The 21,567-nt window shown below is 48.6% G+C and overlaps 1 protein-coding gene across 1 annotated transcript; it reads right to left on the bottom strand.

Moving 5' to 3' along the window:
- Positions 1 to 384: 384 nt before the first annotated feature.
- On the bottom strand, positions 385 to 19,939 carry Hrh4 (histamine receptor H4). The gene is given in 4 exon segments (XM_028876712.2): positions 385 to 515; positions 517 to 1,290; positions 9,095 to 9,258; positions 19,663 to 19,939. Coding segments are annotated over 4 exon segments (1,113 nt in total). The 5' UTR covers positions 19,793 to 19,939; the 3' UTR covers positions 385 to 470.
- Between the last annotated feature and the right edge of the window lie 1,628 nt (positions 19,940 to 21,567).

Here is a 21,567-nt window from a genome sequence, read left to right as displayed (position 1 = left end):
TGCCCTGTTTGGTCACCAGCACCCATGTGTTATGGCTCAGAACTGCCTGTAACTCCAGCTTCGGGTGGTCTGGCACCCTCTTCTGGCCTCTGAAGGCACCTGCACACACACACACACACACACACACACACACACACACACACACACAGAAACTGACACTTCTGGAGAAAACACTGAACATAGAAAGAATACAGGAGTTTCACAGTCACCATTACATCGAGATCCACAAAGTAGGGAAGAGGTGGTGAGTGATGAGGACTGAGGAAATTATCGGTCCTTTTGCAGCTGTGAACTTGTCACGTCCACCACACTGCTGTTGACTAGAGTGGTGCTCCCCGTTCAGAGTTTTTATTAAAGCTTTCAAACATTATATTTTATGCACTGTTTGTTGGAGAATATAGAACAAGATGGAAGCTCAGGTCCATCTGGACGATGTAGAGAGCGAAACTGACAGAGCGATGTCATGGTCCTCATGAGGATATGGACCGGTTCTGTGATGGTGTGGGTTGCTTTTTTCACACAAAATATTTTCCAGAAAGCTTTCTGGAAATGTCTGTGACATAAGGGGTACAAAAATGGATTAACGAAAGAATTGAACCACTGTAGCCAAAAGGCAATGCTGTACCAAACTGATTTGGGGCGCTTCCCTTTGGGATAAGTTGAAAGAACAATTGTGAACAGACAATACGGAGCCCAGCAAATGGCAAACACAGTGAGCAGGATGGCCAGCGACCTGGCTAGTCTCCTGCCCCTGAGCAGTTCCATGTGCTCCCTGTGGTGAAGAGCCAGGGTTTCAGGGTGGGAGAAGGAACCCACTTTGAAGGCAATGACTCTGCTGTTCACGTGAGTTCTTAAGGACACCAGGAGACTGCTCTTTCTTCTAGGACTTTCTGAGTGAAGGGGTGGGGCTGATTCCTTCAATGCAGGAAGAGATGTTCTGGAAACCAACCCAGCTCTGGGTAAGGGTCCAGAGTCACTGGAGGAGGTGGAGATGAACCCCACATGGCTGGGGCACCTGCTGAGACTCCCACGCTTCCACAGGCTCCAGTAAATTTGTACATTGAAATAGGCCACGGAGACGACAGGGAGCAGGAATTCCAGGAACGATGTGATGGCGAGGATGTACCACTCTGTGACGAAGCCGGGCTCACATTCCTGTGTGGTAGTGCTGTTCTTCCAAGAATGGGAAGCCAGAATCATCGGGCCATTTACCAAGAAAGCCAGTATCCAAACAGCCACCATCGGAGCGACAATCTTCACAGTACCAGTGTGCTGAGCCCTGTAAGACACCTGAAGAAACCAGACAAGTTAGTTTGGGTTTAATGAGAATATGTGGAGCATCCCACAGGCACTCACAAGTTCCAGGGATGTGCAAGAGCCACAAGGATTAACATGGTGTTGCGCCTTTCACCCAGACACGAGATCAAGGGCAATAGAACCTTAGCCAAGGCGGAAACTTTCTCAATAAATTTCCAGAAAAAACAGAAAAGCGCTAAGTGAAGCTTTGAATGCCACAGCAAGGCCATGAGTACTATCTAAGATAAGCAAGTTTCCCAAAGCCTGGTGTGGTGGCATGAATCTGTCATCCTAGCACACAATGGGGGTCCCCGAGGCCTCCTGCCAGACAGGCTAGCCTAGTGGGTGAGCTCCAGGCCAAAGAAAGACCCTGTCTCAAAGGAGGTGGCTGGCACTTCTCAGGATGATAGCTGAGGCTGTCTTCTAGCTTCTACACACACTTGCATACACACTTGCACACACATGGCACCTGCTCACATATGAACACATGCATATACGTACATGAAAAAGGCAGATGGCACTTCTGGCCACCACATGCATGCACACACAAGTGCATGTGCACATGTGTACACATGCAGAAAGAAAGAGAAGGAAGGGAGGGAGAGGAGGAAGGAAGGAAGGAATTTTTCCTGACTCTAACAGTTCCTGAAACTGAACACACTCACCACGTTCTCCATCTTCAGCCTAGAACGTGAGAGCTGTTCTCTTCAATGACACAAAGCAGTCAGTGTCAGAATGCATCAGAGTGGATGGATTGTGGGATGATGTTCATCAATGAAAGCAATGTATCTTTGAGATAATTCAATATCAATAAACGCATGGAGAAGCACGTGTATCACATTATAGGGCACCATAGTCAGAGTTTTAAACAGTTTGAAGGTCATGAATTATCTGATTCTGACACTCAGGAAGAATAGAAATATACTCAGCAGTTCACACAGGAACCCCAGTGTTAGGCCAACGACAAAAATAATCCTTGCACCGCTCCCGAGAGACTGTGCACAAACAGAAAGGCACTTGGCATGTGGGAGAGATGCTATGTGTTTCTGAACACTCCCAGGGCACTTCTGTCTGCAAGTGTTTCCATCGTAGCCAAAACTGACAACAGGCCATGCTGAGAGACATGACTACAGCAAGTGTCACTGTGTGTGTGTGTGTGTGTGTGGTGTGTGTGTGTGTGTGTGTGTGTGTGTGTGTGTGTGCTCGTGTGCACATGTGCCGGTCATGGCTTTCCTGAGGGTGATAGGGCCAGGCTTCCACAAGGAAAGATGAAGTTAGGTTCTGTGAGTGAGTGTTACCCTCTGTGATCTTTGTGTCAAACCCGAAATCTTTAAGAGTACCTTGAAAATCTAAAGGCATGTAAAGACCAATCATTTTGTATCAGGAATAAATATCTCAACCAAGATATCAAATCCAGGGCCCTGCACATGCCAGGAAAGTGCTCGACCACTGAGCTACATTCTGGTCATTCATTTTCAAGGCAAGAACTCGTTATTTAGCCCAGTGTGACCTTGAATTTGCTGCATAGCCCAGGCTTGCTCTCCCTTCTGTCTCCTGTGATGCACGGTCACAGAACCAAGGAGAGCTTTGGGCTCGGTTTGGTTTTACATTTATTTATTTTTATGTATATGCGTGTTCTGCCTGCATGTATGTATACCACATGCATGCGTGGTGATCCCAAAGGTCAGAAGAGGACATCTGGTTACATTATAGGTGGTTGTGAGCCACAGGGTGGATGCTGGGAACCAGATCAGGCTCCTCTGCAGGAGCAGCCAGTGCAGAGAGAGGTTTCTGTGTGTTTTTATTCTGTGGGCATCAACCTCTCTGAAACTCTGTGAGATCTGCAAGGCTCCTTCCAGCAAAAAGTGTTCCAGGCTCTGCCACGTCCTCACTTACAGGAAGAAGTGCATGCCAGCTCCTCTCGTCCTCTCTGATTTGCTCTGTGAGTTTTCAAATCTCACTGTGCGTGTTTCACATTTTTGGAGCAAAGCAGCGTGGTCCTTTGATTTAGTTAGTGCAATGCATGCCAATGGCTGTCAGAAAGGGCAAAGTGGTCATTTTAAAGGTTTTTTAACTGTAAAGAAATGTGGCCCCTAGCCAGGCGTGGTGGCGCACGCCTTTAATCCCAGCACTCGGGAAGCAGAGACAGGCGATCTCTGTGATTCGAGCAGCTGGCTACCAAGTAGCTCAGAAAGGCGCAAAGCTAAACAGAGAAACCCTGTCTCGAAAGAAAAAAAAAAGAAGAAGAAATGTGACCCCACCACCACCAAACTCCTGGCGTTTCTGGAAGTAAGCTAAGAAGTAAGCTGGCCAAAACGATACTGACCATGAGCTCCCACACACAGCCTACTACTCATTTACCTTTTCCTTCTCGTGACACTAATTAATACATCTCTTGCACCGAGTCTAACAGTTATGAAGATGGGAACAATACCCAGATGGTCATAAAACTGCACTTAGTTTTTTAATTGCTCTATTCAGCCTTTGTAATGGTTTAAAGCAATATGCTAGAGATGCCCTCTCTCTTTCATTATGCATGAGGTCGATTGAGATAATGGACATCCAAGGGACTTGAGAAGAGGATGCCAGTCTCATCATATCTTTCATCTCTGGGGAGCATTCTTGACAGACGACAGTTCAAGCATTGCTGGAACCCAGACCCAGCTGATTGGAGTGGCCTCTCTGAAATCGGTCTCACCGTCTACAAAACATGTACATTATTCACGATATTGCCCCCTGCCCTGCCTCCTTCCCTACCCCAGTAAAAAAGACAAACATTCTGTCAGTCATGTTCCATTTGGGAGATGGGGAGACCCACTGGAACTTTCTGGTATTACTAATGAGATGAGTTGCTGTATTCAACTGCATTGCATCCCCAAATTAGTTATATTGGATCCTATCCACAAGTACCCGTGAATGTGACCTTATTTGGAAATATGGTGTTGACAGATATAATCAAGCCAAGATGACATCATATTGGACTTAGGCTCATCTTGATTCAATAATGACTGGTGTCCTTATAAGAAGAGGAAAAGTAAAAGACCCAAGTTTCCTTCTAATTTCTGCCTGTGAACAATTAGCTGCTGAGGTACATGTCTGAGCAGCCTGCCCCCATTCACTCATCCTCATGTGGAGATTTTGGTCATGCAGTCCACATTGTGCTGGTAGGGACCCATCCTGGTCCAAGTTTACAGCCTTCCCTCAAGGCCACATGATGGCAGAGAAGGGGCTGTAGTGAAGTATCTCCAAGCCTAGGATCACTCATGTCAAAAGACAAGAGAAAGACATGGAAGGTCTTCCTGGAGCCTTCAGAGAGGGGACATCCCTGTGGCAGCCACCCTGGTGTCAAACTTGTAGCCTCCAGAGCAAGGAGAGAGTTAATTCCTGCTGTTTTTAGCAGCACAGACCAGGGTTCTTCACTAAGGGTCCCTAGCCAGTCCCTCCAATGCTAGCCTCACAGTCTAGAGGTCATTGTCAAGCTTCTTTCTTCATCTGAAGGTAAAGAACAAGCTTCTTGCCCTACCTTCATCCTACACTTTAATCCTGCTCCCTCCAGCTGTGGTCTGTCTCCACTGCTCATCCGCTTCACCCACTGCTGGTCCATGACTCCTCCAACTGTGGTCTGTCTCCACTGCTCATCTGCTTCACCCACTGCTGGTCCAACCACACAGAACCTGGCTCTTCCAGAGGACACCTCTGAACAACATCATGGCCATCTGCATTGAAGTTTCATTTTCAAAATTAAGGTCTTCCAAATGTCTGCTTCCTGAGTCCAGTTCCCCATTTCCTGTCGCCATGTCCTCTACTCACGGCTGCAGCAAAACTGAGTTTCGCACTAACACTGCGGGAGTGCTCAGGAGTCTTGGATGCACTCTCAGCTGCCCTCAGGAGTCTTGGGTGCACTCTCAGCTGCCCTCAGGAGTCTTGGGTGCACTCTCAGCTGCCCTCAGGAGTCTTGGGTGCACTCTCAGCTGCCCTGCCATTGTTCAGAGTTTCACGTGTAGGGTCTGTCCTGCACTCAGCTCTGTTCCTAGGAATGGAGGTCCAGTCCCTATGTCTTAGCAAATTGGCAGCCTTCACTGACAGAGAATTCTTTAGAACAAAACTAAGGTGAACACACACACACACACACACACACACACACACACACACACACTTCCTCTCTGGGTATTTTTCACCATCTCTTTGTAAGCCCATTTTCTAACTAGATAATGTGCTGCCCTTTTTGTGTCCATCAACTTGAGACTAGGCTCAAAATCTTGGACAACCAGTGGAGAAAGTCCAAGGAGCCACCAGAAAAGATTTAGGGGGTGGGGGGCAAAGGTGGCTCGGGAAGAGCACTCGTGCCTTACAGAGGACCCAGGCTCTGATCCACCTTAGACTCCACCTTAGGCTTCTCACCCCCACCTGTAACCCCAGCGTCAGGGGGATCTGAAGCCCTCTGCAGGCCTCTTCATGCAAGTGCACACAAAGCACATACCACAAAGATGCACAAACACATCATTAAAACTTTCTAAAGGATTTAAAGATTTTTAAAAATCACCTTGAAAATTTTCAAGTGCAAATGAGAAATGTTCTGATTTAACGTGGCTTTTGATTACAATCCAAACAGGTTTCATGACTCAATCCTAGGACAGGTCTAGCCTTTGGGAAACAGTGAAACTATTATCTGTGGCACTGACCCAAACATCCCCACTTCCTCTGTGGTTCACCATACAGACTGCAGTGCGCTGACATGGATGAAGACCCCACGACAACCAGTAGAGTCAGCTGACGGTCCTGTCCCATCCACTTTCCCCTTTCTCCTGTGCCAAATTGTAGCTCAGCTAGAGACTACATTTCCCAGATCCCTTTGCACTGAGGTGGCATTATGGGACTGAGCCCCACCAATGAGATATGAGTAGAAATTGTCTGTGAAACAAATCTGGCCCACCACTTGGTTTAATAAATGAAGGTTTATCAGCATCCAACCAGTACACTGCCCTACACACACACACACACACACACACACACACACACACACACACACACGCACACAGAGTTGAGAATATGATACAAAACTGAAAACATTTACTACTGGGCCCCCAGACAACAAATGTTTGCTGCTCCTTGACCTATAGAGGTCAAGTGTGGTGGGTAGCTGTTCCAGCTTTGACCTAGAAGTACTACCCCCATTGAAGCTTCGGTAACTGTCACGCCTACAAGGCCTACAAGGCAGAGCCGAGAAAGGACCCTGAAGACCCGAGATCCGGATGTGCCAGCTTTGTTGGTTCCTGGACCCTGGACGCTGGAGGTAGATGGAGCAGAGTTCTCCAGAGAACACCGCTGGACTGTGCTACACCTTTCCCAGACCCTGTTACCTATCCCTTCACTTGTAAGTTACCCCCCAAAATAAACCTTCCTTTTAACTACGTGGAGTGGTCTTAATAATTCTACCAATATCTGGTGCTCACATGAGGCAAATTCCAAAGGCCTGGATGGCTCCCACCCTCAGCCTCCTCTGTGGCTGCTGTGGCACACTTTCTGCACTTACCACACTTCTCTCTCTCTCTCTCTCTCTCTCTCTCTCTCTCTCTCTCTCTCTCCCCCCCCCCCCGGGGACCAACTGTTTACAACCATGGAGCACCTCCACGGTTCCATTCCTAAAAAAGGGAGCAGCTAAATCTGGTCCCAGATCCCCAGCAAGCTTAGCCCCAGACCAGCAGGAAGCCGCTCCTGCCTCCTCCTGAGTGTTGCTCCCTGCCCTAGCCTGAGGCTTCCACAGTTTACTGTCCCTAGTGGCACCCTGCAGAGGCACTGAGAAAGGCTTAGAGTGGCCTGGAGGCGGCCTGGAGCAGCCTGGAGCAGCCTGGAGTAGCCTGGAGCTGCCTGGAGCAGCCTGGAGCTGCCTGGAGCTCTCCATGCCCTAAAGCTCCAGGGAGTCACAGGAAGAACTGCCTACCACTGCTTCCTGCCTCGCCTCCTTCAACAAATCCCACTAGTGTGCACCAACATAACCGGCTAGCTCAGTCAGTAAAGCATGAGACTCTTAATCTTAGGGTCGTGGGTTCGAGCCTCACATTGGGCACCAGATATTGGTAGAATTATTAAGACAACTCCGCGTAGTTAAAAGGGGGGTTTATTTTGTGGGGTAACTTACAAGTGAAGGGATAGGTAACAGGGTCTGGGAAGGGTGAAGCACAGTCCAGTGGTGTTCTCTGGAGGATCCAGGATCCAGGAACCAAGAGAGCTGGTCTTCAGGGTCCTCTCTTGACTCGCCTTGTAGACCTTGTAGGCATGACAATTACTGAAGCCTCAATGGGGGTAGTACTTCCAGGTCAAAGCTGGAACAGCTACCCACTACAGGAAAGGCCACCTAGTTAATGTGGGGGCTGGGAGGTTCCAGGGTAACCTCCTGGAGTGGAACTTTCTATCTTTTCCAGACAATTCTGTGAGAGTAAAGGAAATGTGTCTATAAAATACAACTTGAGCAGCAGTATTTTAGAATCTCTTTGTTCCAACAGCTTACCCTTTATCTAATCTAGTTTCTTTGTGTTAGGTCCTCCCAGGCTGGAGCTGCTCCACACTGCCAGCACAGCATGTGGTCGACAGACAGAACCCGTGGGTCTCCGGCTCTCCTCCACCTAAGTCACTCCCCAGGTACTTATTTCTGTTTCTTAGCATCAGCAGCCTGGACCGTGCGATAGTCTCCCAAAGCCTGAGATCCTAAGATCCGGGAGAAAATGAAGGCAAAGGTTGCAAACAAGGGCTGGGGCGTGGCTCAGTGGGGAGAGCACTTGTCGGCAAGCCTGGGGACCCGAGTTCAGATCCTGGACTCCGGAGTGCATCTGGAACATCAACACTGCCCGGGAGAGATAGGAGTCGGGCACAGAAGCAAGCCCAGAACTGCACGGACAGGCTAGCCTGGTGTACACAGTGGAAAAACAACGTAGCAACCCTGTCTCAAACGGTAAAGCTAAGACCAACAGCTGAGGCTGTTCTCTGACCTCCACACCACACACACACACACACACACACACCACACACACACACACACACACACACACTCGAGAGAGAGAGAGAGAGACAGAGACAGAGACAGAGACAGATTTGTTTCTTCTTCTCCCATACATTTCTGTCCCAGCGGCAGTTTCCCCTCCCTCCTCCCCCAGCTCCCCTCCCCCAGACCCACTCCTCCTCCGTTGTTTTTGAGACCACAAATCATGCCCCACATTTTTGTGGCTTCTTCCTACCCATGCCCTATTTTCTCCTCCTCCATTCTGTTGCTAAGAGATTTATCTTGCTTAAGAATTGCTTCTAGCTCACCCCTGAGGCTGCCCCAGATTCGGCTAAGTCCAGCCTCCTCCTCGTGCCTCCTACACTGGCCCGCTGCATTACCTGTCTCCTCTTCCGTGTTCAGATTGTTTTCTCACCCGTTCTGCTGCAGTTCTTTCTAGTTGCCCACAAAGTTCTATCCTGAGGGAAATATTTGGGGTCTCAACTTGGCCATGGGCATAAACCCACAGACATCCACGCTACTGAAGACTCAGTCTGGTACTTCTCCCGGTTAATCGTGAATTTTCTTTGGTCCGGTCCCTCCCATTTCAGACACCCATAGGGAGAGTTAGTCAGCTCCCACAGAATAAAAGCCAGTGAGGACTCTAGGCCAGTTATCAAAAGGACAAAGAGCTTCATATTTATTCAAATCCCTTGAATTCATCCCCGATATTCCCAGTACAGAAATACATGCATGGCTTAGGGACCCAGAGTTTCCAACTATATACTCTTCTAAGAAAAATGAATTAACTTTGTAACTTACAGCATTCGAAACTGACTGGTATCGATCGTAGCTAATGAGGACAATATTGTAGACAGATGCTGTACACAAAAGATAGTCAGTAATGAGCCAAAATATGCAGATTTCACTTCCAAAATTCCAGTTAAACAACATGTGAGGGATGTACAGAGGGATGGAGATCATACCTGTACAGGGAGAAAGTGAATTAAAAAACAGTGTTGGACCAGCAAATAGCTCAGTGACAAAAGATGCTTACCACCCAGCTTGACAAACCAGTCTAACCCACATGACACACGAAGAGACCTAACTCCTGCAACGTGCTCTGACCTGCACATGCATAGCACAGCATGCTGTGGCATGGACACACACACCACTAAATAAATATATAATCAATTTTTAAATTTTTTAAAACCATCACTGACTACAAAAAGGTATATTCTGATGGACATGCAACAGAATGCCGTGTCAGAATTCACTAAAAATAGCTTAGTTATCACGTATGGAAAACCTTGGTCTTCAGCATGGTAGATGGGGAGGCCTGTGGACTTTTAGGTCTTTAGGTCACTGGAGCATGCACAGAACAAAGGTGTGGGACAGACGTCTGTCAGTCTTCCCCCATTCCTGGTTCTAGATGTGAGTGCTCACTCACACATGCTTCAACTATCGCCATCTGTCACCATCAGGAGCCAAAGAAATAGGCCGCCCAGTCTTGGATTTGAACTGTCCAACTGTGATCTAATTTTTTTTCTTTCTAAATTCATTGCCTCGGATATTTTGTTATAGTGATGCACCAACAAAGTTACGTATAAAAATTGTCAGTTTTCGCCCCCATGCACTCTTTAAATGTCAGCATAGTGCCACAAACAACAGGCCTGTGAGGGCTTCTTATTACTTCCCAAACAAAGCGCATATCATAGCTGCATTTCAGGTTGGATCCATCAAAATTCATCTGTATGTTCTTTGTGATCCAAGCCAAACACGGTGGGCCGCCCTGCCGCAGCACAGGCCGTATTTTCCCATCCCTTCCTCTTTGCCAACATTGTTCTTCCTAGAGTGTCTTCCTCTTTTACGTCTTTATGCTGGAGATCAAATCTCGGACCTTACACTAGGCACATACCACTCTCCTCCTCACTTCCTCTTCTCTATGGAACTGCACGTCCAAGCGTCCACTTCCTCCGCCGCCCCTCGGAAGCCCTGGACTCAGGCGATCCCTTGTCGCTTACACGCCCGGCAACTCTGCCGTTGTGTTTTAAAGGTTTGTGTGCATGTTATTCACAATAAGGAGTTTCATTAGGATATCGTCATGCATGAGAATAACGTGGGTTTTGGGAGAGGGGAGAGTTTCGAGACAGGGTTTCTCTGTGTAGCTTTGCACCTTTCCTGGAACTCACTTTGTAGACCAGGCTGGCCTCGAAATCACAAAGATTCACCTGGCTCTGCCTCCCGAGTGCTGGGATTAAAGGCGTGCGCCACCACCGCCCGACTAAATAATGTATTTTTATTGTGTTATCTCCTTCGACTCCTCCTCTTCCCAGTCAGTCCCCTCCCCTCTCTCTGTGTGTATGTGTCTCTTTTATAAGTGTGTGTGTGTGTGTGTGTGTGTGTGCGCGCGCGCGCGCACAAGTGTACATGTGAATGCGTGGATGCAGGTTCACTCACCTAGGCAGGTGCACATGTGGAGTCTATAAGACAATGTCAGAATAGCTTTCTCAATTGCTTCTCCACCTTATGTTTTGAGATAGGATTTCTGGTTGAACCTGGGGCTCACTGCTTAACCCAGGCTGGCTGCACAAGCCCCTCGGCATCCTCCTGCATTTGCTCCCCAGAGTTGATGTTACAGGCAAGCAGGCCGTGCCCAGTGTTTACATGAATCCTGGGACCTGAAGTCAGATCTTCATGCTCTCACAGTGAGCACTGCACCCCCTGAATCATCTCTCCAGCCCTTATGTATTTTGACCCATTTTTCTGTTACTCATTTCTGCTTGATATCATGGCCATCATTTCGTTTGTCCTTCCTGGAGATTAATACCCTGAAACAAACCAACGTTTGTGTTCCTGATGTCTACGCTGGCCTCGCAATGTCCTGTGCATTCAACTTAATAACAGCTGATGTTTGAGCTGATGCGTGTTGTTGGCCGAATGTCAGGCATCAGTCACACTACCCATTACAAGTATCATTTCACAAAGAAAAAAGAAATTAAATGAAACAAATGATCTCATTTTTAAAAACACACAATAAAATATCCTCTAACTGCAAGCCTACGGAAGCCTGGTGAGTTAGGAAGCGGGCAGGTTTAACTATTAGAGAGCCCAGTGTGGTGACGTGGCTGCAATCTTAGCATGTGGGAGCCGGAGCCAGGAGAGCTATGCTGAGTTTGAGGTTAGCCTGGAGTAAAAGGAGACCCTGCCTCAAAGAATAAACAAACAAACAGTTAAAGAACCTAACAACTGAGAAAGAAGAGACAAAGCATGGTCCAGTCAGCTGGTGGGTTCTAAAGAAGGCAATTTGAGATCAAAACTCCTAAGTGGCTGCAGCCTTCCATGACAATGACCACAGTGACTGCCCAGCGCTGACGCTGCTGGCCCAGGAATGACTATGCTGCGCTGCCATTCCTTTGGTTCCAGGGGTTTCTACTGCATTGGCACATCAGACAGGTGTCACTACTTGCTGAGGATGTGATCTTTCATGTGGCTGAAACCTGATTGATTCTGTTATGTGTCTTTACATTTTATCGGGCTCTTGCAGACCTCCTCCTGCTCTGCATCAGTAATTTGTTCATCGGTCAGAACAATAGTAAGGGGAAGAAATGAAAGGGGAGCAGAAGGAGACAGGCCCTGCTCTCTCTCTCTCTCTCTCTCTCTCTCTCTCCCGCCCCCCACCAAGGGCACATTTCCAGGCTGTAGCGAGGATGGCAGAACTTGGTGTTTGTACCTGCATTTGCACACAGATGGGAGACACCTCGGGAGGAAGAGCTGGGTGGTCAGTGTCTGTGATACTAGATACAGAGCGACGTGTAAGACCACTGTTCTACCGACGGCCTGTACTCCCGGAACTGCTTTTGCTTTCATTTTGAGACGGAGCCTGAACAAAGTTGCCAAGGCTGGCCTTGAACTTGCTCTGTGGTACAAGCAGACCTGGAACTTTCGAGTGCTCCAAGAGCAGCACACCCAGTAGCTGGGATTACAGCCTGCGTCCCAAACCTGTCACCCGTTCCCATACGTAGTGCAGATAGCCTGTCAGCTTCATGTCTCAGTTATGGGGGGGGGGGGTTATGTGGGGTTTGGTTCATTGAGACAGGTTCTCACTATCTAGCCCAGGCTGCCCTCAAATTCACTGTGTATCTTGGGCTAGCCTGGAACCTGTGATCCTCCTGCCTTAGCCTTCGTCCAGGACTGGGGCTGAGATTACAGGCATGCACTACCACCCTGTACTGCATGCTTTCCATGATCAGTAAGTTTCCCTGAGGTGACTTTTGCATCATCAGGCTGGGAGGCTGAGGTCAAGAGGGTCAGCTATGACAGAAAGTAGAGCCCCAGTTTACCTGAGGTGAAACACCTCACATGGAGACATTCACATCAGTCCATCATTGTGGCTTTCAACACGCACACTTTCCACAGCTACACTCATTTCTTCCCAGGAGAAGTGGGTGATCACTAGACACGACTGATTAAAGATTAAAGAGAGATCTGCGTTACTCCTCCGTGTTCTTTCTGAATTCTATGAAAGAGAAAGGATGCGCTAAGGTTTCTAGGAGCTGCTTTTAAATAATAGCTGGCTTAGGGCACACACTAGTGTGCTCCTGGGAGAGGGTGTGTGTGTGCATGTGCTGCGTGTGTGTGTGTGTGTGTGTGTGTGTGTGTGTGTGTGTGTGTGTGTGTGTCTGCACCAGCGCACAGCCCAGAAGACCACATGGGGAGTCACTCCTCTCAGGAGCCATCTACTTTATTGTTGAAGACAGTGTCTCTCACTGAGCCTGAAGCTCTCTGGTTTTGCTAAGTCAGGCGGGCCAGCAAACCCAGGGATCCTCCTGTCTCCACCTCCCCAGTACTGGGGTACAAGCACATGTCACTATGCCCAGCTTCATAGGTGGCTGCCGGGGATTGAACCCAGGGCCTCATGCTTGTGGAAAGACCGAGTCATCACACCAACCCCACGCCTTTGGTAAAACCCTGCTGCATCCTTGTGCTCTGTGCAGTGTGTGGTACAGATGGCCTGTTCTCAGTCCTCTCTCTATGGAACAATGGTGACGTCTGTGGCTCGTTCCAAAGAGTTTCAGAGACGTGCATCTGAAATACTTCTCAGGCAGGTCTGCTCCCGTGTGTTCCTGCCAAGACTGCTCAGAAACTTTGCTCCTGGATACTTTTGCTAAGAGAAAGCAAGGGCTTTTCCATGGCTGGCACAGTGAGCCTTCGCGCGCGTGGATTCAAGAGGAGTGAGGCAAGTCAATCAGCGATATTAAAAGACAGAGCTAAGGGAGCTGGAGAGGAAGAGGGGAGCAAGAATAAGAACAAAGGCAAGGGAAAGCCCCAGGGCTGTGCAGTGGCCAGCCCCCTGTCCCATGACCCCCCCCGCACACACACACACCCGGCTCCCTGGCCCCTGCCCCTGTCCCCTCCCCCCTCCCCGTCCCCTGCCCCTGCCCTGCCCTGTCACCTGTCCCCTGACCCTTCCCCCTGTCCCCTGTCCCCTGTCCTCCCCCTGCCCCGTCCTGTCCTGTCCCCTGTCCCCTGCCTCCCCTGTCCCGTCCCTGTCCCCCCCTGCCCCCTGTCCCCTTCCTCCTGCCCCCTTCCCCTGTCCCTCACCTGCTGTTCCTCCAGCCCACTCGCCCAGCCTCTGGCTCATATACACTGCACACCTCACGTCCTTGAACTTGATCTGTCTTAGCATAGTCATCCCTCAGAGAGCTCCTTCTGCTTCTTCAGGTGTCTTTCCTAGCCAGCCCCAGCTTTTGCACTGAAATCCCCCCACTACCTCCCCCCAACCCTCCCACTCTCATCCTGCTGTATTTTTCTGAACAGCAATTGTCACCTCTAAAATGCAACGTATTCTTACTTAGTTATGTTGTGTATAAGTCTCCCCAGTCTCATGCTTGGTAGAAACAGAAGCTCTGTGAGGGCAAGAATTTCTGCCCACTTGCTTTGAAGTGTGTAACTGTTACATCAAAGAACTGAGGACATCGGGGAAGCCCAGTTTCCCTTAAAATCGACATCAGTCTGGTATTGCCCTTCTGTCTGAGCTAGAAAGCTGCTATGTCCTCCTTAAGCAACAGCAAGCAAAGGGTGAGGGGAACTGTGGGCCTAATGAATCCTGTGGACTCGTCTCCCAGCAGGGAGATGGGGGGATGGCAGGAGAGTGCGGAGGGTGCTGTAGACTGTATTCTCACTCTCCCTGTTCTCTGCACAGAAGCAGCTAGACCAAACCTCTAAAGGAAAAACTAAGGGTGAATGAATGAAGCCATGAGGTGGGGCCCCGATTCAGATTCAGTAGACTTGCGTCCACCTAAAAGGAGACAACACAGAATTTGCCTCTCTTCTCACACAGAGCAGGGTGAAGAGAAAAGCAGCCGGGAAGCGAAACTTCACTAGGAACCAAATTTTCTAGAACCTTGACCTGAGATGTCTCAGCCTCCAGAAGTGTGTGAACACAAATTCCTGTCGTTTAAGTTCCAGTCAGTGGCATTTTGTCATAGTAGTCTGAGGAGATGTGTAGAGAAGCCAAGAGGAAAACTCCTGACCTGAATTGGTGTGTAAAGGCATGTTTTTAAAACTCTGCCCATCCTAAATAATTGTTTCGGGCTCTGTTGGCATCAACCACAGTTTTCCTCTGAAGAGACTGTCCTGACCATCCAGCATATGGCTGATTGGGACAAAAATGCCCACAGATGGGAACACTGGCCTCACAGTACCAATTTAATAGGCGTGTCCATCTATATTTATAGCCACAGTGTGTTAGTTACTTTTTCATTACTGTGATCAAATACTGAACAAGAAGGAACTCAAGAGTGGCTGGGTTAATTTTGTCTCACAGTTAAAGGGGTACAGAGGTCACAGGCAAGTGGGACGATGAAGAAGCTTGGAGCATTGTGTCCACAGTCAGGGGTCAGGGGTCCACAGGAAGTGAGACTGTGATATCAAACTGAAGGCCCGCCGTTGCTGGAGGCTTCTCTCCAGGTTCCACCAAGCCCCGCAGTCCCACAATCCACGTATAAAATAATCACTCATGGCCGGGCGGTGGTGGCGCACGCCTTTAATCCCAGCACTCGGGAGGCAGAGCCAGGCGGATCTCTGCGAGTTTGAGGCCAGCCTGGGCTACCAAGTGAGTCCCAGGAAAGGCGCAAAGCTACACAGAGAAACCCTGTCTCGAAAAAAACCAAAAAAAAAAAAAATCACTCAGACTTTTATATTACTTACAAACTGTATGGCCATGGCAGGCTTCTTGTTAACTGTTCTTTTATCTTAAATTAACCCATTTTTTATAAATCTATACCTTGCCACATGGCTGGTGGCTTACCGGCGTCTTTACATGTTGCTTTGTCCTCGCGGTGGCTGCAGTGTCCCTCCCCCTTCTTCCTGTTTCCCCAATTCTCCTCTCTCTTTGTCCCGCCTATACTTCCTGACTGGCCACTGGCCATCAGTGTTTTATTTATATAGAGTGATATCCACAGCAGCCCGCCCCCAATGGCATACTTCCTCCAGGAAGTCTTCTTCTCCTACAGGTTCTGCAACTTTCCCAAACAGCATCACCAGCCACGGACAACGTGTTCAAACACATGGGCTGTGAGGGGCTGTTCACATCCAACCCACAGCAAAAGTGTCCAGATGAGCTAGCACACAATGAGAGGGTCCAGCAGGCCACAACCTCTCTTCTCTTAATCTTTGCCTTTCAGTAACAAATTCAGCCTAGCTACTCCGCTTCCACAAATTTAGTCTCTACAGGATCTAGTTCCGAAACCTGTGCACAGAGTGTGAAGAGCAAGAGGGGACCACAGCCCCGAATGCATCTGAAGATCTAGCCCGTCTTGCCATCACCCCACAGCTCCAGAGCCCACTCCCAACCATGAAGAACGGCTGACTTAGTAATTTGGGGGTTGGAGGGCTGCAAGATGGCCGAGCAGATAAAGGCCGCTGCCACCAAGCCTAGACTCCCATGGTGGGTGGAGGTAACCCCTGGACACCTCCGTCAGGCCTCCATGTGCATGCTGTGGCACACCATTCACCCACTCCAATACCCACATCTACCCACACACTACATTAATAAATGCAAAATAAATGTAGTATTAATAATAATAACAAATGGCTGACTTAGAGCTGCAGAAAGCCTCCCCTTCAGCATCCCTCCCGGCTCAGAGCCAAGGCCCACACTTCAGAGGAGAGCGCACTGGCAGGAAGCTCAGCTCTTACTGCACAAGGCTCTCAGGGTCTGCCCCATTTGTCGCTCGGTGAGTGCGTGGTAAAGGCGACCTCCAGAAGAAGCTCTCTGGACAAGTCTGGCAGATGGGAAGAGGCTCTCGGGCTAGGGAGACGACTCAGCTGGTAAAGCACTCTCCTAGCAAGCAGACGGTCTATCCTAATTGGTGAGTCCCAGGCCATTGAGAAACCTTACCTCAAAGGAGGTGACAGTACTCCTGACGGTGACCCCTGAGGTTGTCTCACATGCACATGTACACATCCACACGCACGCACATAGGAGCTTGTACACACACACACACACACACACACAGATAACATGCACACTTTTTTTTGAGACAGAGTCTCGCTGCACATATTTTAAAAAAAAAAAAAAAGAAGTCCTGTTTGGCCTGCCCATGACGTCTCTCAGCAGAAGCAAAGCTGTTCTGTGCCCACGCACATGTGGGTGGAGGGGACCACCAACTCTACTAAGTAACCACACCTACAGGCCATTTCTCGGAGGCAGGCCACATCTCCTAGCTTAAGCCCTGAATGGAGACGCCTTTTTGTTGCCTGCCTCAAACCAGACAGAGACACTCGTTCTTATCTGACACTCGTTCTCATCTGAAACCATCTCGGTTTGAAAGTTCCCAGTCCAAGGCTCTCTCATCTCTCCACCTCACCCTCCCTAGTGCCAGAGTCATCGAGGCCTCGCTCTCGCTGGGTCAAAGTGCATCATCTCTTTTAAATCTAAGTGTTACCTAAAGGTGATATAATTCTGTGAAGGAGGAAGACAGTGAGGGACTGCTATCTGTGCTTGTACACACTTGTAAATTGACACATGTAAGGGGAGCACGGAGAACAACGTGTAAGGACCCGTATCTAGCTGAAATGTTAGCTGGAGAGACAATGTTGAAGACAGAAGTGTGAAGATTGTTGATTTAAATCACACACACACACACACACACACACACACACACACACACACACAGCCAATATAACTCCTACTAACCATGGGACTCTGGGTCCAATTTCTACTACAGTCAGGGAAAAAAGTCACTGTCGTTGGTCTTCACCACACGTCCAGCTCCAGTCCTTGCTTCCTCCATTCAACCATCTAAGCAGCCGCATCACACTCACCAGCCTGCATGCACACTCATCAGCACCTGCACACTCACCAGCCTGCAGTGCACACTCACTCAGCCAGCCTGCAGTGCACACTCACTCAGCCAGCCTGCCCCCCCCCCCAGTGCACACCACTCACCTCAGCCTCAGCCACACTCAGCCCTGCAGTGCACACTCACTCCAGCCTCAGCCACTCAGCCTGCAGTGCACACACTCACTGCAGGCACATCAGCAGCTGCAGTGCACACTCACTCAGCCAGCCTGCAGTGCACACTCCCCCCCCCCCCACCCTCACTCAGCCAGCCTCAGCCACTCACCACCAGCCTGCAGTGCACACTCACTCAGCCACTCAGCCTCAGCACCTGCAGTGCATCACTGCAGTGCACACTCAGCTGCAGTCACACTCAGCCAGCCTGCAGTGCACACTCACTCAGCCAGCCTGCAGTGCACACTCACTCAGCCAGCCTGCAGTGCACACTCAGCCAGCCTGCAGTGCACACTCACTCAGCCAGCCTGCAGTGCACACTCAGCTCAGCCAGCCTGCAGTGCACACTCAGCCACCTCAGGCCACCCCCCCCCCCCCCAGCCCTGCCACCACCCCACCCAGCCCTGCATGCACACTAGCCAGCCTGCAATGCACACTCAGGAAAACACACGCAATGACATGTACCTTTGCCATTGCTGATCCATTGCTGATTCCGGGGATTCTCTCCCCATCTCTAACTGTAGAAATCCTATCTGACCTCAGGGTTGCTCTTGGGATGCCACTGTAACCAAGTGTGCCTCATCTCTCCCCTGAGCGTCCACAGCACTCAGTGCGTGGCCATGGGGCCTCCCAGCGCTCCGCACTCCAACAGCCCTGTGAACTTACCTTACATTCTACGCCACTGAAGGAAGAGACAAACTCACTGACTTAGAGCTGCAGAAAGCCTCCCCTTCAGCTTCCCTCCGGGCGCAGAGCCAAGGCCCACACTTCAGAGGAGAGCAAAGGAGAGCGCACTGGCAGGAAGCTCAGCTCTAACTACACAAGGCTCTCAGGGTCTGCCCATTTCTTGTCTCTCAGTGAGTGCGTGGTAAAGGCGACCTCCAGAAGAAGCTGTCTAGGTAGAGGAAATGCGACTCCCTGGTTACCTAACAGCACAGAGTGGCCAGCTATGTTAGCAAGTACTGTGTAGGATACAAGTATTGGTGAACTCAGTTTCAGTCTAAACCTATCTGTCAAGAAGTCAAAACAGAAGGGACTAACATCTGTTGAGCAACCACGGTGTTTGGAGCATCCTCTGAGTTTCATCCTCTGATTTGTATTTTAATATAAACACAAGCTTTACATAGCTATGCAGGAAAATAATGTGGCTATACCAAGAGAAAGTCTCCTAGGAGCTCCTGTGAGACGCATCTGGAGTACTGTAGCTACCCTGCGATGGGCATTGAGAAGAGAGGAGAACACGCCTCGTCAACCCAGCAGGCAGAGCATTGGCTCACAGAAAGCCGTAATGATAGGGAGTGAAAACAATTTTTTAAAAATGTTTTCAGTGGAAGAGGAATCTGATTTCTGTGGACTCTCGCAATCACCTGCCGCTGTGGCCCTCTGTTGAATGCAGAGCAGCGGATTGCTGGGTGAGTACGAGTCTGTGCCACACAGCACATTGACCTGCTGTCCGGAGCCTACCCCATTTCCGGGCAATGCTGGCTTCTTGCACACATGATTTCTGTTACTTCCACACTGGATGCAAAGGAAGCCATACTTACTTAGGAAAGAATACTTGTAAGTCTAAAGATATTAGAAAATAGCTCTGAAAACAAGCTAACCATGACATTAAAATAATTCTAGAACTATTCGGGACTCATTTAGTCTATAAAGAAAATGAACTATTTTCAAATAAAACTTCCCCCATTAGCCATATGCACAGAATTTCCTTTAAAGTGGCATAAATACCCTTTGCAGATATCTAACACTTTAGCTTTTCTTCTTGGTCCCGTCCAATCCATACAATCTCCAAAGTAACAAGAATTTAAGGTTTTAGAAATAAATGATAGTTTGAAAAGATTATTTGAAATAAAAACACATAACTTACCCACGAAGAAGTCTGAAATCGCCAAATTAAGAAAAAAATAATTACTTCGATGTCTAAGATTTTTGTCCACCACAAAGGCTAAAATCACCACGGCATTGCCCAGCATTATAGCAAAAGCAAGGAGGGACATGAAAAATGCCAAGGAAACTTTGGCAGCCAGCGGCGGCTACCAGAGCTGTTAGCATCCAGCATCACGCCAGATGATGTCAGTACAGCAAATCTTCCTAGCCAGGTAGTTCTAGCAAGCCTGCTCCCAGGCAGGCGCCTGCACGTATATAGCGTCTCCCACTCAACCCAGCATCTTCGCCTCTGCTGGCAATGTCACACTACTTCCTGGTTATTGATAACGATCATCTGTGGTAGCCATTTCCCTTGAACTGACACTGAGGAAGTGTTTCCACAAAACAACGAAATGCTTTGTCTTAAGCAATGCAATGGAGTCATCCCTTTCTTCCATTCCTCAGGGAGAGGGCAATGTTACATAGCATCTATCAAACCCAATTTATACATCTTATGGGCCATAAGCTGGGGTTGAGGGAGATTCTTCTGATTATTTTTTTAAATAGAGGTCCAGCTAATAATTCTCTTCTGGCCATAAAAAGGTACCAAGGGTTAAATTTCATTGTCTCTCTCTTAAACAAACCACAAGGGGGTGGGGCAAAGGGCAGCCCTCCCTGACAGACAGGCATTAAGGGGATGCTTGCAGAAGTCTTCAGAGCTCATCAGGGAAGGGAAATAAAGTCAAAATCTAACAAACCTTCTGGTTCAAAGGGAGGGAGCTGAGAGTTGAAAGGACCAGTTGAGGATATGGACTTCAGAGAAGCCCAGAAAAACTCCAAGAAACTGCAAAGGATCCTCCATCCTAAGTATTTACCTGAGTACTGACCAGGAGAGTTTAGAAGGAACTTGTATAGGCAGCGGAAAGAACTACTAGAAGATGGGAGAGAATGGTACCCAGTGTTTACATAAGGCTGGTTATTGTGTCTGCTCCCAGGCCAAATGGAAATGTTCATTATCACGGAGGCACTGTGTAGTACACTCATAAAAGCCTAATTAGCCCCACACGGAGTATTTCTTGGGTTCTGACCATCAGCCTCTAAGATCAACACCTATGAGAATCAAATTGTTTTCAGAAAAGTTCAGTGCAACTCTGAACACAGTCAAGAATATATGGGAGTGGCTCATGCATGTTATCCCAATCACTAGGGAGACTGAGGCAGGGGGATTGACATGAGGTACCCACAAGGCCAATTTAGGCTACTCTCTGAGTTCCAGGCTAAACTGCACTACAAAGTGAGATGGTATCTCAAACAAAATAGAAGACATGAGTATTTATAGACCATAAAATAATCCCAAACCAGAGAGGTAATTACAATTCTCACCAGGCATTTCAAGAAACAAATGAAGAAACCTGTAATAAAGGAAGAAATCAGTCCTGAAAGCACTGAACATTGTAGTTATTAGACCAAAGAGACAAGGACACCATAGCTCTTGTTATGTCTGTGTTCTATTCTTGGAGAAACTATGTAAAACTATAAAGATTAATTTAAAGGCTCAAAACTCACAGAAGATGAAGCTAGAATGCCTTAACTGGAAGATCAGATACTGATCTTAATGGAGGATCAGATATCACAGGGGAAATTATTAATGAAATGCAGAGATAAAAGATTTTTAATTGAAAATTAGGAGAGCAGCACTAGACTGCAGGATAGGTTGGGTCTCAGAGGAGTCCCTGAGGAAAGAGAGGGAGAAGAGGAAACATGCTTGAAAAATTCATGGCCAAAACTTCCAAGAGTTGTTGAAAGCTATAAATCAGGAAGCTCAGTAACCCCAGACCCAAGAAACAGAAGAAGACAAGACAAGGCTGGGAGATGGAGCAGTCAGTGCAGGGCTGCCTTGCAAGTG

The sequence above is a fragment of the Peromyscus leucopus genome, chromosome 19 (assembly GCF_004664715.2).
Source record: "Peromyscus leucopus breed LL Stock chromosome 19, UCI_PerLeu_2.1, whole genome shotgun sequence".
In the NCBI taxonomy this organism is placed as follows: domain Eukaryota; kingdom Metazoa; phylum Chordata; class Mammalia; order Rodentia; family Cricetidae; genus Peromyscus; species Peromyscus leucopus.
This window is presented reverse-complemented; position numbering and strand designations above follow the sequence as displayed.